At 36.3% G+C, this 18,796-nt stretch overlaps 1 protein-coding gene across 2 annotated transcripts; it reads right to left on the reverse strand.

The window, feature by feature from the left end:
- Window positions 1–697: 697 nt before the first annotated feature.
- LOC103959291 (transcription factor E2FB) lies at window positions 698–7,340 on the reverse strand. 2 transcript variants are annotated; one of them, XM_009371644.3, is made up of 14 exons: window positions 6,964–7,340; window positions 4,493–4,682; window positions 4,254–4,313; window positions 4,036–4,121; window positions 3,873–3,961; window positions 3,696–3,750; window positions 2,813–2,865; window positions 2,611–2,661; window positions 2,428–2,476; window positions 2,239–2,304; window positions 2,071–2,147; window positions 1,729–1,951; window positions 1,410–1,476; window positions 698–1,298 (listed from the first exon to the last, which is right to left on the reverse strand). In XM_009371644.3, the coding sequence occupies exons 1-14, from the start codon at window positions 7,153–7,155 to the stop codon at window positions 1,159–1,161; spliced, it is 1,398 nt and encodes a 465-aa protein (XP_009369919.2). In that variant the 5' UTR covers window positions 7,156–7,340; the 3' UTR covers window positions 698–1,158. The 2 variants fall into 2 exon arrangements, with proteins under 2 accessions (XP_009369919.2, XP_009369918.2); XM_009371643.3 differs by having other exon boundaries at window positions 4,493–4,685.
- Window positions 7,341–18,796: the final 11,456 nt, after the last annotated feature.

The raw sequence follows: 18,796 nt of genomic DNA on the forward strand, positions 1-18,796 counted from the left end.
ACTTAGCCACATCCATCACTCTCTCCCTCATCTCGTTTTCGTTATGTTATGCACTCATCGGCGCCGGCGTTGATGTCCAAGCTCTGCTGCAATAGGTACAAGCAATCACCATATGAACCCAATGCAAACTTGACTCGTTTTGTATGTGGAAGAATGACCTTTCATTCTATGGTGTTTTTCAGGTGGGAATGTCCGATGGCAAGACCGGAGAGAAGGTTGGGACCTTCGCTTTGGCATACGCTGCACACAATGCCGCTTCTCCGATTAGGTTTCCTCCCACAGTAGCTCTCACTCCCGTTGTAGCCAGATGGATCGGAAAGAAAGTCGAAAAGGAGAATTAGCTTCTGTGTTCACTCATTGTGTGCTATATGGTCCTTGTTTTTGTTTTTTTGAACTTGGAGTTCCTGCATTGCAACTTTAGGTTGTGTAGCCATAATCCACATCAAAATCTCCATTCGATGTTTGTTGGTTTTCGGTTTTATTTAGAGAAAGGCACGAATCACTCCTGGGCATACTCATGCGTTCAAATCGTGTGTTTGGGCATCTCCAACATCGCATGAACACGCTTTACTTGAGTAATTCAAATCTTAAATTGAGATCAATGAAGAAACCCAAAGCTTTACAGAGAGAGTAGGGGACTATACCCTTCAAATCGAACTGTCATGAAGTAATTCGGAATCCGAAAATGCAGCAATTCTAACTCAGCATAAGAATAATTGAATTACTCAACATAAGGTAATTCGGAATCCGAAAATGCAGCAATTCTAACTCAGCATAAGAATAATTGAAAACATAACAAGGCGATTATGGGGTCGTACGACCATACAAACATTCTCTATCCGCCGATATCCAGCCTTCTTCACTCCGGTTACTCCAACAAAAGCCTGCTGATTAGACTCTAATATATACAAGGATGTACTAACCATTGTAACCTCTTATTCTATATTACATTATTGTACAATGAAACAGGTACCTCCACCCACCATTACGTTGTTCCTTGTGCCTTCGATGGGTCTTCCTGGAACACTTGGGCAGCTTCCCGAACCTTCAACCCAACCTCCGCGGTCAAACAAATACGGGAGATGGTTGGACATCATAGGTGTTCCCAAAACATGCCTGCATCTACAATTAGATTCATTTAACGAATCACTTATACGTTCAAGTCTTCGTAGGGTTGCTGGTAGTAGAAGGTACTTCAATTAAGCTGGATGGCGGAGTTTGGGGCCGAGGTGGTGTGCTGACATTACCCAACGGATAATCATGATCAAGTGCACCCAAATCATTCCACAAAACCCCAGCTATAGTTGATATGGTCAAGAAATTCACCCAAAGAAATTGTTTACCAGTCAAATATAGACACAAAGAAAACTAAGTGAAAAGAAATATAACATCTTTCGGCACAAGGATACGTTCTGTTCTCCACAAGTCTGTGATACTAATATCAGCATCTGATAAAAGCCAGTAATCCGTATCACTCTGCAAAGGTAACAGGAAATGTTGACACGCTACAAGTCAAAGTTATTTAAGTTCATAAAAGATCAGTATTTGGCTAAAAAACTAGAACTCTAGAACGTGTTAGCCATTAAATACCGGGTTTGCAAAATTATGTAAGAGAAATGAAAACAGTTCTTGCTAACTCCACCGAACCCGACCAATTAAGAAAATTTTTGTAGCATATCGCATCTTTCAAATAGGCAGTGGTAAAATCAATTTAGAAGCCAAACTTACATCAACATCTGAGGGAACAATCTTCATAATCCCACCAGTAAAGTCCTGGGCAGCTGTAGGATCAGCGGACATTGTATGATCATCTGGTACCTGCAGTTCAACATCCTTCCCTCTATCCTCTGAAACCATTGTTGTAGCTGGGTTTTCATTAGCGCCTGAAGTTGCAGGGATATTTGCAGGTACTTCGACACCATTAATCTCCTCAAACTTCTCCTCAAATTGACTACAATGAGAGACCAAGAGAGATCACTAAAACTCATCGTAATTTTTTACTTTGCAAGCAGGAGAAGACATTCACTGTTGTTCGTAAAGTAATCATAATGGATCATGAAGCAACAATACCTGACAAGGTAAACATCTATAGGACCCATTGTGCTTCTCAAAACCATCCTGTATCTCCTTTGGGGATAGTCAACAGCCTATTACATGAAAGAAAATTTTGATCGAATAATAATGATATGCAAGCCAGTAGAGAAATTTTATGAAACAACGTTTTGTCCTGAACTCTACCTCGTCAGGATCTGGGACTTCAAGAGTGGTGCCATGTGGAGCTTTTATTGCTATTAAGGTTTCATTCTGACAGAAGAAATAAATTGTAAATTCAGGTTAACAGCGCAAAGGAAAACGTTTTGTAAGAAAATTCAGAATGTAGAACAATGTCAGTTGCATTGATGAGAATAGCAAACACCAAAATTTTACCTGCAAGCAAGGTAAGCCCTTAATGTCTTCTTCGGTGACAAAAAGCCATCTACCAGAGTAAAAAGGTAAACTGAGATAAGTGTGTGCATGCATTGCATTACAATGGACAGTTGAAAACCGATCAATGTTGACCATCCATGAAAGTAAATGAATATTGGTGAACATAAAAGGATAAAACTTTACTTCTTATTGCTTTCATCGACACTCAGGTCCCTCAACCTTTCCTGCATTTCTCTGGACAATTTAACAGCCTCAGCACAACCCAGAGTTCACCAAAAACAACAGCAACAAAAACTAACAGAATAATAATAATACTAAAACTAATAGCAATAGAAATAATAACAATAATAATAATAGAAGAAAAAGTAACATCATCCTAAGTAACCTTATTTGCTGATCTAATCTGCGCTCCTCAATAGATAGGTTTTCAAGTTGTGCCTGAGACAAATTATAAAACATAGTGAATGAGTATATCTGTACTTCAGATATACGCAAAGATTATTTTCGTTGCTACTTTCAAGGAACAGCTCGCACATAAATTTAATCCACCATGACAGTAATTAGCAAGCTCAACCAAACAAAAGCCTTGGAAAACTCTTTCTGGTGAGAAAGTAAATCCTGCCTTTTCATGCCAGTCATTCAAATTAAAATACACGACACAGAAGTGGAACTGGACAAATGTGGTCTGAAATCTAGCAAGCTCAACTAAACAAAATCCTAGCAAACTGTTTCTAATCACAAACGCAAATCCTGCTTTGGCATATCAATCGATATTTGAATGTATTATACAGAAATTGGGAATGGAAAAAACATGTCGACTGAAATCTACAACAAACAAGTAAAGAGCATAATATCCTGTGTCGTCATGCCAATTCTTCATATTCGAATGCATTACACTAAAATATGGAACCGTACAAAACATGCGGACTGCATTGACATGACTGATGTCATGGTTGAGTACCGATATCATGCTGGAGTGTAAAAAAGGAAAGCAATTTGCATAGGAAATTGAACCAGTCAGTAATGAGCTGTTCAATTCAGATTTATATGGCCATTTACTTCCTTACAAAGTCAATGCAACCTCAACATTGATGGTGAGGTTGGAGATTGACACATCCAAAAAGAAGAGAGAAAAAAACATGACACAAATACAAACACAAACAGCATGAGTACTACTAAGCAAACAAAGATAAACTGTCAAAAGCTGACGCAAGACTGAGTCATCAAAATATAAGCATGCCAATAAAAAAGTTCACCGTTTCTTGTACCTGTAAACTAGGATAATTTTCGTCCACGTCTCCTGTCCTCGAGACATCAAGTCCCCTAACCAACCAATCAATCAGTTTAATCGACTTCTAATGTACAGTGGATAATCAAAATTTTAATATAAAGTGGAAAGAAAAAAGCTGTTAAATTTCGGGAAACAAGGCCAATGAATCCCTTACTTCCACTGAATTCTATTTTTGAGCTTCTTTTCTATGAGACCAATTCCTTCGAGAACATTTGTTATATCATATATCCGCCTCTTTTGGACCTACAGGAAAAGAACACTTCTCATTAATAGACCATTTACACAGAATATATTACAACAGAAAGGAAAGTAGTCACCTCTAAAGTATCAGCAGCTTTATTGAGATCTAGAATACCATCTTCCGCATGTTTGATCAGATTGATAAACTTCTTTGTTAAGAGACCTGAATGGAGACAATAAGTAATATTTTTATTCTAGTAAATGGCTGATGAAAATTTTAACTTAATTTTCTCATGAAGAGCCTAAATAATAATTGAAAATCAGTTAACAAAAACATAGTCAAATGTTCTGTTACCTAGGGAGCTGTCAAAACGACATGGACCAGCCGGAGTAACATTAGCGCCAGAAGGAGAACCTGTCAATCATACAGATTAGATGCTGGTAATAGACTATGCAACTCTAGTAAATTATTGTACCATCAAGTAATTCATTCTTTATGAAACAAGCAACTAATCCATTCTTCGAAGTCAATTCAAATTTTCCTCAGAATAAGTGGCTAGGGCCTTGGCAAAATATTTTATTAGCAACACTCACCCACATTGGAAGCCGGAGTCCACGGTCCAGATTTGCTGCACTTTGTAAGCCTTGATGTTTTGTTCGCCTTTCCAACCTTGGTTGACATAGGAGTCTGGAGGGGGCTGTTACCTACGTCAGTGTATCCAGGAGCAGTTGTCCTATCACTAGACTCGGCTTCGCAATCTACTGCATCACTCTTCCTTTTCAGCTGCTAACCCACCATTCAGTTTTTCCAAAACACAAAATTAGCACCAAATGAACAAACCATATCACATAAATAATTACAAACATAAAAACTAATGCTCAATTCAACATAAATAATTACTATGAAGAGAATGATTATTATAAGCATCCAATTACATTCAATGTTAACAAGAACATTCAAACCAACTTAAGTTTCAAGGGGACAACACACTACAAATTATAAACTTAAGGAATCACATATTCAAAATTCTACAGATCCAGTCTAATCTCTAGAGCATTCTAACCTCTACACAGCCACAGCAGAGAAATAAACACCATTGCCATTAAGGGAAAACCAATTGTTATTCATTCTCTTATTTCCTAAACCATATATTCAATAAATTACATTTGATAAATTTCCTCTATAGAATACTACAGTGTTTGAAAAATTTGTACAAAGAACCAACTTGTCTATACTGCATAAAAAATTCAGAACACACAAAAAACTAGGCAGTACAACCACTGGCATTGAAAGGCAACTCCCAGAAGGTAGGCCGGCCAAGAAGGCTTCATGAACAATACATAATTATTAAATAGAATAAACACTGCATATCAAGAAACATGCAAACTTTATTTTGGAACAACTTTTGTATGCGCTGTTCACACTCGAATGCAGTAAACACAGAGGCTGATCATAAGTAAAGCGGAAGAATCACAAGGCAAACAACCAGTGCAACAACAAGAATTTAACAATATTAGCATCCTTAAGAAGCATGCCCCAAGATATGTGCAGGGCCTTTACGTGAAAAATTAACTTAAAAGTCTCCAAGGGGAACAGATACCAAAAGAGGAGAGAGTGTGTTTGTATGTGTGTTCCCAAACGATCTATTATCTTCGTTTGTAGATAAAACCACACATTCAGTTATGATTCCACATGATCAAAGGTCCTGAATACCGAATGTAGTCATGTAACATAACATGTTACTGTTACTACGAAAGATAGAACATCAGCTAACCACTTGAATCTCTCAATAGTAGCTTAAGATTGGGACATTAACAACATACAGTCATTTAGAGATTCAATGTGGTATTTCATTCAGTCATCAACATAGTTTGGAGAGATTGGTCTAACAAATACCAAATCCAAGAAAAGGCAGTGACAAACAATTTCTTTAAAATTTTCTTTTTACTGTTGGGTGTGTAGATATACATGTAAGCAGTAGATATTATTTCAATTAACAATGCTATCATCTTTGTTTGTTGGTTTTAATGCATCAAGGACAAACACACAACAGAAAATTGAAAAAATGCATTTGGAGTTCTTAGTAATAGCTTTTGGAAGTGTCAAAAGTACTTTCTATAGTGTTTGGAAGAAATGAGCAACCATGATTTATGGGATCAGTGAAGCACATTGGGGTTTCTTGAGAAATGATCGATAGGTGTTTTGTCAAAACTTCCAAGTGAATACGTAGGAAAAAGCACTTGGGCTGCTTCTAACAAAAAGTTATTAAGCAAAAGTGTTACCCACAGAACCACTCCAAAATTAGATCAGAAGAGTTGATTGACATTCATTTCAACTTTATCAGAAGTTAGCACTACTATTACAAGATCCTGCCAACAAGTATATGCAACATATAACATGAAAAGCAATAGGCAACTTGTTCAGTCATAGATATTTTCTATGCTGTTCAATCACATATCACCCATCAATAAACTTGATACCTGGCCCAAATAAATCATAGGAAACATACACCTAACTCAACAAGTTTCTATACAATCAATTCACCAAAATACTACTCCGTACTGTATAGTGTATATATTCGAGTAACAACTCTTGATTAAACGCATACTGATGCACTCACAACGCAACACGTCCACTAGTTAAAGTACAGAGGTCAGGGCATCATAGGACATCAATTTATAGATTGTAAAATAATACCCTAGCCTAATAAATTAACAATCACTCCCACTTAATTATCAAAAAACCTAATGTGCCTTTTCATTTTCCCAAAAAACCCGCCTTTGTTGACTGGGGACGAAGACTATCATCATCTAGATCTTCCCCAACTGCAATCACACTAACAGCATTAGAATTCCACCTAAATCCCAAATACTAACACGATAACCCAGTCAAAACAGACAATTTGAACAAAATCCAAAGCATCAGAACTAGTTCCAATCACTAATTTCAGTAAAATAAAACCCCTAAATTAGTAATTACACTCACTAATTAAGCAGATCTCCAAAACAATAGTCCAAAAATTACATAAATATTTTAATAAATAAATAAAAAGGCAAAAACTCACAGGGGTCTTAACGGTTATGCCGTAGGTTTCTTGATCGGTGGTTTGGCGGGGGTCGGGAAGGAAGCCGTGGTAGTCTGCAGCAGCTGAAAACGGCGGCTTCATGGAGGAGAAGGGGAGTTGCCGCTTCAGGGGTTGCTGCATGACCGGCTGTGGCGGTTGCGCCGGCGGGTTTGGAGCCCGCGAGCCCGACATCCAGCGACCCGACCCGATTGTGGGTTTTGAGGTTTTGTTTTAATTTTTTGGGGACGGGGAGAGAGAGAAAAGGAGGGATCGGGAAAAACTGGAGGAAATTGAAGGAAATGGAATAGGAAATTGAAATTGAGGGAAAGTTGTGAGGTGATGGGGCGAGTGGTGGGTGAGATGGCGAGATCTGGAACGGCGCGGCGGCGGTAGTGGTGGTTGTGTTTGGTAAAATAAAAAAGCGGGAGGAAGGAGTGAGAGAGAGAGCAGAAAACGAGGGAAAGGAAAGAAGGAGGGAATTTGGTTCGGATACAGATATGGAGGGAAGCAATCACCTTTTTCATAGCTATTTATTTATTTATTTATTATTTACTAAATATTATATTTAGTATTTGGTTGCTCACTTTTAAGTGAATATGTAAGATGTAACTAGTTAGAACACTTTTTATGTAAATCTTAAACCTATAAATAGCACTCTAATGAGAAGGAAATGATAATTATAATTCCTTCTCTCAATCTGTCTCAATTTTATTCTTTATTTCATATTTTATTTCTAACACGTTGTCAGCAAGAGACGCTCTTCGTTTCAACATAAAACTAAATGTATAAGAGAATGATATGAATACTACAAGAGCGGGATTATATATGGCCCTTGAAATTGGCATAACTATTCACTTTGATTCCTAAGATTTAAAATCAATATAACTAGTCCCTGATTTTGTCCATCATCAATCATTTTGGTCATTCCGTGAAAAATCTCTCTTAAAAATAAGGACCAAAATGACAAAAATCTCTCTTAAAAACAATGGGCCAAAATGTTTATTAAATTGAGGGTATTTTTGCTATTTTCATCATTCCATGAAAAATCTATGTTACATAAGGAAAAATGATCAAAAATACCCTCAATATTTTTCACATCATTTTGGCCCATTGTTTATAAAATTGAGGGTATTTTTGTCATTTTGGTCCTTATTTTTAAGAGAGATTTTTTACGAAATGACCAAAATAATTGATGGTAGACAAACTCAAGAACCACATATATCGATTTCAAATTTTAAGGACCAAAGTGAGGAATTATGTCAATCTCAAAGATTAAAATACTACTATATTATTGCTACATACTCTTAAAAGAGTTCATATTTTTATAGAACTATTGAAGGCCATATGAGGCTATTTGTATGTATGGTTTATATTTATGATGGAGTTTAAACTACTCTTAATTTATTTCGAATCTAAGATTTCCTTTTTGTATTTATTTGTTATGGGAAGTGTTATTGGAACTTCAAAAATCTCATTCTACACTATTCACAAGTGTATTTTTCTTTCCAAATATAGAAAGTTTGGAGTGTAGAATGAGATTTTTGAAGTGCCAATAACAATTCCCTTTGTTATTTGTAGGAATATAAAAGGTTATTGTAAACTTCATAAATTTTCGCACTTTTCAGGGGCAAGTTCTACTGAAGTTCAATTTCTTGAAGACTAAAGTCATATCACTTCAAACTTGTCATTGATGACCAATCAAATCAAAGCTTACTATCATCAAGAGAGTCAATTGTCTAGCAGAGTTATTCATCAGGGAAGTCTTCAACAATATGTTGAAACATAAATATAAGCGCTATGCTCTTTTCCCTTCTACTAGATTTTTATCCAACTGAGTTTTTCCTGGCAGAGTTTTAGTAAGGCAACATTATGCGCATCCACCACCATACCTTATACTAGATTTTTATCCAATTGAGTTTTTCTTGGTAGAGTTTTAGTAAGGCAACATTATGCACATCCACCACCATATTAATGTTTCATAAACGTAGTGCCATATTTTTCTCCTTCATTTTGGTTTTGTCCCCCTGAAAACAATAATGTAGTTCAATTTCGCTTTTGGCGAAAATCGAACCTAAAACCTCTCACTTGCAAATGAAGATGAATATCACTAGACTAGACCGTAGTACTAAGTAGCAAGAGTATTGCAAATATTATATCTATTATCTGGCTGTTCACTTTTGGGTAAATATGTAATTAGATTAAAAAAAAAAAGTTTATGTAAATACTAAGCCTATAATTAAGCTCTCTAATAAAAATGAAATAATACCTTAAATTTCTCTTCCCAATCTCTCTCGTCTCTAGCTATCTCTATCCCTATTCTCTGTTGAATATTTTATTTCTAACATTATCATTTTTTTTTAATCTTTTTAATCTATTGCATTTCTTAGTTTAGAGTCTAATAATTTTTTTAATATTGTATTTCTTAGCTTAGCTATAAGATGCTCTGTCTAATTACATTTTGTAATAAAAGCCAACTTAAACTTGTGATCTTAAATTGATTTTAAAGATACTTCAAAATTTAGCTTGATTTGAAAACCAAAAATTGAAATTAGTAATCAAACAAATTTTAAATTTTACAGTTTGAAAATTAAAAATATAATGTTTTGAAAAAAATCGTAAGTCTTTTCAGTATGGAACCAAAGTTTGGAGGCCAACTTGTCATCATCCTCACTGGAATTAACTGGAATTTAAATATAAAATCTATTATCTACCTACTATAATAATTCCATCAACAACTAGCGAATTTTCTTCCTGATAATTGATATGACATATCGGGGTGTTCATACTTGGCTTATTTTTAGTTATTTTTCAGTATTTTATGAAGAAAGTTGAGATTTTTAAACTCTTATAATCTTTTTCAATGTTTCTCCTTTCACTAATGTGAGACTTATTTATCTTTACATTCTCACATACTCCTTCATGCGTGACGAATTTTCAAGTCAAACACGTGGACAACATAAATTGGGTAACATGGAACATGTTGGAAAATTTGTAATCTAATTGCTATATTAAATCACATAGAAAATCAAGAAATAATTCATGCAATTATATATCAAAGTAACGCACTCACATGAGTAACCAATGTTAAATGAACATGATATAATGATTAGAAAAAATCTAGAAATATGGTCGAGGCAAGTGTTGGACACTCTGTCATTAAAACAAGTTTATGCTTCACTATGGTGCTCATGGTTGATTGGCACTTGTCTCCCAAGATACAACGACCACGTCTTTGTAATAGTCGCACTCCAAACCACAAGGCTCCATGAACCACGATTGTGTTGAAAACTCTCTCAAATGGACTCGGTGCAACTCTTTAATATTTAGTGCACTATATATATATAGGATCAAGGGACAAATATTTTGACAAACATTTGTACACTTCCTTGTAGCCTTTAGATTTTATAACATTCAACGGTCTAGATTAAGAGTGATGTGGAGAGTTTTAAACATAAATGACTTAGATGATGATGTGGATTATAACTAACAAAGAAAACACTAATGTAAATTAAAAATTAATATCTAATAGGATACGATTGAAAAAAAAAGCAATAATCAAACTTTGAACCTAGCGTAAAAAATCAAAAAAATAAGAAAAACAAAAACATGAAAATATTTTAACCAACATCGCCCTCCCTACAATGCCTTGGATGAAATATCCTCTTTCATTTTATAAAAAATGAACCCTAATAAATAGCAAAAAAAGAATGATTAAAAATAAGGTGATACTAGGGATTGGATTAATACTCAGCGGAAACGAAACTCCTATAATAAAAAAAAAAATTAAAAAAATTAAAGTGCAGACGAATGAAATCAAGTTGTTTGGTTGATTCGAAAAGCTAAAAAAAAGTAGAAAAATCATTAATGAGCTAAATCGACAAAATTAAAAAGATTTTGCAAAACTGAATTTAATCACCCTACAAATATGAACAATAATATACGGTTTAGTGTTTTGTACATTTTGCTTATGTAATGAAGATTCAAGTGACTAATAGCTTGATTCGTTGTAGAAGGCATCAAATTTCATATCAATCCTATGAAAGTTGTAGACCTCATCGGCAAAGAGGGAGATGGAGATTACAATACTTCAAATCAATGGAATTCTACCTCCTTTCTTTTATGCACGCTTAAAACTAGGATTTCTTCCTTTTTATTTTTATTTTTAATTACCTTCCATATTTTATGCTTTTTGAATTTTATTTTTATGTTTAATATTAGTTAAAATTGACTTAAACATCCATGTCATTTAATGAATGAATATGAACCTTTGGATGTTTTGTAATCTAAAGGTTTAAAAAAAGTGTAAAAATATTTGTCAAAATGTTGGTCCCTTGAGCCTTTAAGGGAAAGGATCCCCATTTTTCAAAAAAAAAAAAAATGGGGACATTCTCTTAACCATTAGATTTGGCCTTAATGAAATCATACGGTTGAGATTCTGTGGCCTGTGATTTAATTACAACCATAGAATTTCATTAAAGTCAAATCTAATGGTCAAGATGGTGTCCCCATTTTTTTTAAAAAATGGGGGTCCCTTCCCTTAAAGGGCATGTATACATATATAATATATGTATTGATTAAAAGTTGTTTAATGATTATAGGGTGCTTCCTTATTTATAGAATTTGAGATACTTCTTTGAAAAACATGTGACTATTTATGAAAAGTCAAAAGTTGCAACTCTTCATTTGAATAGATACATCTTTCTAACAAAAGGCATCACTTCTAATTTCCATTCAATTATTTAATTTAATATAATAATAATAATAATAATAATAATAATAATAATGTTAAATTTTCCAACAAACGTGTAGCCGTTGAGCTTCACACGTGGACCAACATGCTCTGATACCACAAAGAAAGTTGAGGTTTAACCATAAAAACAATTGCCAATATGAAGAGTAGTCCAACCTCTTATAAACCCTTGCAATGTTTCTCCTCTCACCAATATGAGACTCTTTTACCTTCATTTTCTCACATTTTATACAAAATTTCAGTTTACCCACTACTTTACTATGTCTCATTTTATCCTATGTGCTTTTATTTGTGTCACTTTTCCTCATTCCATCATTTTATCCTATATGCTTTTGTCTACGTTTTTGAAAAAAAAAAAAAAAAAAAATTTTGAAAATGAAAAAAAAAAGGGCCTATATTTCATAAAATGGTAAATTGATGTTTCCATTATTTCCTGATATAATTCAAGCATATTCAAAATATAAAATGGCAATGATTTAGCAATGATAACATTAATAAGTAGACCTAGAAACGGGTCGAATTTAGTTTGGAAACTTTGATCCATATACGGATTCATTTATAATTATGTTAACAGATTCGGCTCTTATTTGGATCATCAAACCTAATTTGTAGGTCCAAATCCGATAAGCATTGATTACGAATTTCACTGAATTCTTATCGAATTTAATTTAAGACCTTAAAAAGATTAAAATACATTATTAATTTCATTACATTATTTTACTTTTAATTAGAAACTTCCATGTTGTATAATAAAATCATAAAAGTACAAATGTATTTTGAACTAAAAACTCAAATTAGTATTACATACAAGTAAATGTTGCAATCCTATTAGATTAAGAATATGATTGTGTAAATCCTAATGTATCTAGGAGTATCTTTGTATATTCCGTTTAGTAATTAAATTCTTATTAGAGTTGTAATCCTATTAGAGTTGTAATCCTAACAGTGGAAGGATTTAACCTTCTTTAATACTATAAATAAAGGCATAATGTGGTGATACAACACACACCTCATAATTACATATCTCTCTTCTCTCTCTGTTACCGTCGACCCCTCTCCTTCTCTGTCCTAAATACAGTTCATTCAAATAGGCCTACAACACGTTATCAGCATGTTCTTGCCACAAGCTAAGTAACTGAATGATCGTGGAGGAGGTTTTCTTCTACAACGTCAAAGGCTTTAAATTATTTTCTACCAATCAAGTTCTTCTAAAATAAATTAAGATATTTGAAAAACCTTGAAGCATGAAAATATTTGATAGGAGCATATTTATACGACTTAGTTAGCTTGTTTTCTTGCATTTAATTAGCTAAACTATGTTAATTATAGTGTTTAAAGTTATTTTCGTGCAATTTCAGGTTTTAGTGTCAAAGTATGCAAAAAGAAGCAATTTGGAGCATTCTAGAGCATTTTTGGGCCAAGATTGGATAGTGCAAGCATGGAGGCATGAGGATGGACGAATTTGAAAGGCTTGAATTTAGTTAGGGAGTTGCAAGGGGGCCTAAAAACCTGATTTCTAGAAGGCTACATTAGAGCCACATGCACTTCCATCCTTTAATCCATTGCAGCCACATGCACTCCTATCCTTTAATCCATTGCAGCCACATGCACTCCCATCCTTTAATCCATTGCAGCCACATGCACTCCCTTCATTCCAGCCAATCCACACACCTTTCCAACCTAGCAGCACCCTTTAATCATTCACCCTAGCTGTCACTCCCATGCTCTCCCATTAATTAATTCAAGTCTATATCTGATTACTCTAGGGTTCTAAGTGCCTATATATACTCATATTAACCCCTAGATCAGATCACCACCTCTCATACACATTCATTCACGCCAAAAATTCATTCCCTCTCTCTAACACAGCCATACTTCACCATTCTTCATATTTTCTGCCCAAAAACACTCCTTGCCTTCCCCTACATCCATCCCTACCCTAAACACATCATTCTACATCATCCATAACCCCCAAAACTCACCAAAACCCCTTGTGCCGCAGCAACTAGAGGAGAAGAGGCTTAAACGTTCATACAATTCAAGATTGAGTTGTTGGAATTTTTAGGTGTACTTCGATTCTTGTTTTCAATGTTTACTTTGTTATTACTCTCTAAGTTTGTTGTAATCATGAGTGGCTAAACCCCTAATTAGTTAGGGGAAAGTTTGAAGCCATGAACATGTTTGAAATATGAATTGATTTCTTCCAATTGTGATTTGTTAAGTTGTGATTGCAATTCAATTATCTGTTTATTAAAAACTTGTTTTTGTATGTTGATTAGGGATGCATACTTAGTCTTCATGCATAAACTCGATGCTAGTTTATAAATGAGTTTCACCTAATCGTCACAAGTTTATAAACATGAGCAGTGAAGGTTGCTAGTCACAACCGCGTTAATTGAATTCTTGGCAAGAGTATCATGCATTCATAGTTACAATTGCCTCGTCAACACTTATAATTTTCATAGAGCATAATGATCTCTCATTGTATCTCTTCTATGCATTCATGTTGAGAACCATTGGAGAATGATTTGAATTGTCGCATGCATCATCCACTTCAATAACATAAGGAAAATTTGAGAGTTAATTAGTGCATCACGGTTAACTTGGGGTGTTGAGCATCATAGTTAATGAAAAGCAATTGGAGAATCGATTCATATACAAATGTGTCTTGTGTGGAGAATGGACCTCTAACTAATCCATCCATTATCTTGTTTTCAAGGAATTCGTTTTACAATTCTGCCTAGTTTATTAACTTGTTTTGTTATTTCAATTTTCGTCAAATCAAAACCCCCCTTTACTTTCTTGTTCTTTAGTGCTTAGAATCTGTTTAGTTTATGTTTTAAAATGTTTTGAATCAAGCCATAATCTTAAATTCGTCCAAAATTGGGTTTAAGGTCAAAAACTGCCTAGTTAGTGTTTTTAGGCAGTTTTGAGTCTTTTGAACTTGTTTTGAGTCCTTTGAGTCTTTGTGAACATTTTTAACCTTGTTTTTATGTTTTTGAGTCAGTTTAGAGGTTTTAGCAAGCCCTCCTAATCCCCGGTCCAGAACGATCCCTACTTACATACTTACTACAATTGACAAAAAGAGGGTTTAATTTGTGTGCGTATAATGTTCGCATCAAATTTTGGCGCCGTTGCCGGGGATTAGCAACTTTGCTAATCCTTTGGATTGTTATTTTCGTTTTCTTATTAGATCAGATTCTTATGTTATTTTGTTTCTTGTTCTAGGTACTTGTTTATGACTCGGAGTTCTAATCCGGTTCACGAACATATTTTTGACTTTGACGACGATTTTGAGCGTGAGTTGAGACGAAAGAGAAAGAACCCAGAACCTAGCGAATCAAGTGAAAGTTCCGAGTCCATTTCTGAATTTGAAGAAGAGGAACCCACGACAAGAGTGGGTGAAGAAGACATGGCAGCAGACAACCGAACAATCAAGGAGCTTTCCGCTTCGGGATTGGCCAATGCCGCACCCTTGTGCATTCAATACCCAAGGGTGGCTCAAGACAAGACCGACGAATTTGAATTGAAGTCAAGCTTGTTGCACCATATTCCAAAATTCCATGGACTATCCATGGAGGATCCCAACAAGCATTTGAAGGAGTTCGAGGTAGTGTGTTCAAGCATGACTCCAGTTAACGTTGATGGTAGCATTTTGAAGATGAAGGCTTTCCCGTTCTCACTTTTGGAGAAGGCCAAAGATTGGTTATACGAGCTAGCACCCGGAACGGTCACCTCTTGGAAGAACATGAAGAGGGCGTTTCTTGAAAAGTTTTTTCCTACTTCAAGAGTCATTCTCTTGAGAAAGAAGATTAGCGGAATTCAACAAAGTCAAGGGGAGTCTTTTCCAACATACTATGAGCGTTTTAAAACCCTTGTTGCATCATGTCCTCAACATCAAATGAAGGATGAGCTTCTAATTCAATACTTCTATGAAGGTCTTCTTCCCATTGAAAGGCAAATGCTTGATGCTTCGGCGGGAGGAGCGTTGGTGGATAAAACTCTTATGGCAGCCAAGAACCTCATTGCAAACCGAGCTCTCAATGCACAACAATACGAAGGAATTGGGCAAAGGGACCCCCCACGGCAACAAGTGAATGAGGTAAGTTCTCAATCCGACCTTCAAACTCAATTAGCTAATCTTACTTCTCTTGTGTCTCAGATGGCCGAAGGAATGAAGATCCAAAGTCCAATTGTATGTGGCGTATGTTCTATTCAAGGTCATCTTTCGGAAAAGTGCCCTCAATTGATTGAGAATGGTGGGTGGGAGAGTGCAAACGCCATTGGATTTCCAAGCCAAAATCAACCAAGGAATGATCCATATTCTAATACATACAATCCGGGTTGGAGAGACCATCCAAACTTCAAGTGGAAGGAGCCTCAACAACCTTACCAACAAGGAGGCTTTAGGCAGCAACCCCCGGGGTTTTACACCAAAACCCACGCCCAAGACCAAACCCAACCCCAATCCGCCCAAAACCATCAAGGTACATCTTTAGATAATGCTACTATTCTTAAGTTGCTTACTAGTTTGTCTCAAGGGCAAGAAAATCAAAACAAAGTATTGCAAAACCAAGAAAGGGTATTGCAAAACCAAGACAAAAGGGTGGACCACTTAGAGAAGCAAATAGGGCAGATTGCGGAGTTTGTGGGACAATTCCGAGACCAAGGCAAGCTCTCAAGTTCAACCATTGTCAATCTAAAGGGAGGGTTCGAATCTGCCAAAGCAATTACTTTGAGGAGTGGAAAAGAAGTTGGCACTACATCCACACCATCCAAAACAAGTCCTAACGAAGAAGAAACATTGCAACATGAAGAGGAGGCTGAAGGGAAGCCCACGGCAAGGACACAACTTCCATTGCCGCAAGCCCAAAAGGACCAAAACTCATCCATGCCATTCCATTCGGCCACCAAAGGTAAGTTGGGTTCAAATTTGATTAATTCTAACCCCATTCCACCCAATGTTCCTTTTCCTCACAGATTTTTGCAAACAAAGAAGGAGGAGCATGAGAAGGACATTCTTGAGACGTTTAGGAAAGTTCAAGTCAATATCCCGCTCCTAGATGCCATAAAGCAAGTGCCCAAATACGCTAAGTTCTTGAAGGAATTGTGCACTACAAGGAAGAGGGCGTCACATAAAGAGGTAGTAAGGGTAAGTGAGAATGTTTCCGCTGTTTTACAAAGAAAGTTACCACCAAAGTGCAAAGATCCAGGTAGCTTTACAATCCCTTGTATTATTGGTCAAACTAAGTTCGAACATGCTATGTTAGACTTAGGAGCTTCAATTAACGTCATACCATACTCTATTTATGCTTCAATGAACCTTGGTGAATTGAAAAATGATGGTGTGATTATTCAGTTGGCCGATAGATCTAATGCCTATCCAAAGGGCGTATTGGAAGATGTCTTAGTGCAGGTGAATAATTTGATCTTCCCGGCGGATTTCTATGTCTTTGAAATGGAGGAAACCACCCATGCTCCATCCTTGCCGATTCTTCTTGGGAGGCCATTCATGAAGACGGCACGAACTAAGATAGACGTGTTTAAAGGCACTTTAACAATGGAATTTGATGGGGAAGTGATTGATTTTAATATTTCTGAAACTATGAGATTTCCTAATGATGATCACTCATGTTTCTCTATTGATATTCTTGATTCTTTGGCGCAGGCACACCTTGATCAATTGCATGGCGATGCACTTGAAACGGTCATTACAAATGGCATAGAACTGAAGGATCACATGGCTGCCACCATAGCAACCCACGGCACACAATTGAACACCCATGTCGTGGCCTTTGATGAAGATGTAATTGAGACCGTGGCAGCCCTAGAGTCATTGCCACGACTCCAAGGTAAGCCCCCTAGTCCACATTCAATTCCAATTTCTACTAATAAGTTGCTTCCTTCTATAGAACAACCACCTACACTTGAGCTCAAACCATTGCCAAACCACTTGAAGTATGTGTTTTTGGGCGAGCAAGACACATTGCCCGTCATTATTGCTTCATCACTCACGGCACAAGAGGAGGAGAAGTTGGTGAGGGTTCTCAAAGAGCACAAGACGGCCATAGGGTGGACTTTGGCCGACATCAAGAGTATAAGTCCTACCACGTGCATGCATCGAATTCTCATGGAAGAAGGCACCAAACCATCAAGGGAAGCCCAACGTCGACTCAACCCACCAATGATGGAAGTAGTGAAGAAGGAAATCATCAAATTGCTTGATTGTGGCGTCATCTATCCCATCTCAGATAGTTGTTGGGTTTCATCGGTCCAAGTGGTTCCCAAGAAGTCCGAAGTCACAGTGGTGAAAAATGAAGAAGATGAACTTGTGCCTACACGCATTCAAACCGGTTGGAGGGTGTGCATTGACTATAGGAAGCTAAATGCCGCAACAAGGAAAGATCACTTCCCTTTGCCATTCATCGATCAAATGCTTGAAAGGTTAGCCGGTCATTCTTTTTATTGCTTTCTTGATGGTTATTCGGGATATAATCAAATTGTCATAGCACCGGATGATCAAGAAAAGACCACCTTTACTTGTCCATTTGGTACTTTTGCATATCGTCGTATGCCATTTGGTTTATGCAATGCACCGGCCACTTTCCAACGATGCATGGTAAGTATATTCTCCGATTATGTTGAAAAGATAATTGAAGTATTTATGGACGATTTTAGTGTTTTTGGGGACTCATTTGATGATTGCTTGCATAATCTTACTTTAATCTTGAAAAGATGCATGGAAACTAACCTTGTTTTGAATTGGGAAAAATGTCATTTTATGGTTAAACAAGGCATAGTTTTAGGTCATATAGTCTCTGAAAACGGTATTGAGGTTGATAAGTCGAAAATTGATCTTGTACGTCACTTACCCTTTCCAACTTCGGTTAGAGAGGTTCGTTCTTTTCTTGGCCATGCAGGATTCTATCGTAGGTTTATCAAGGATTTCTCGAAGGTTGCACAACCTCTTTGCCGTCTCCTACAAAAAGACGTGACGTTTGAATTCACCAAGGAGTGCACGGCATCATTCAACCTACTTAAGGAGTTGTTGACCACGGCACCCATCATTGTTCCACCGGATTG

This window comes from the organism of the source record quoted next, unplaced genomic scaffold, assembly GCF_019419815.1.
Source record: "Pyrus x bretschneideri cultivar Hongxiangsu unplaced genomic scaffold, Pyrus_bretschneideri_v1 Contig67, whole genome shotgun sequence".
NCBI classification, from domain to species: domain Eukaryota; kingdom Viridiplantae; phylum Streptophyta; class Magnoliopsida; order Rosales; family Rosaceae; genus Pyrus; species Pyrus x bretschneideri.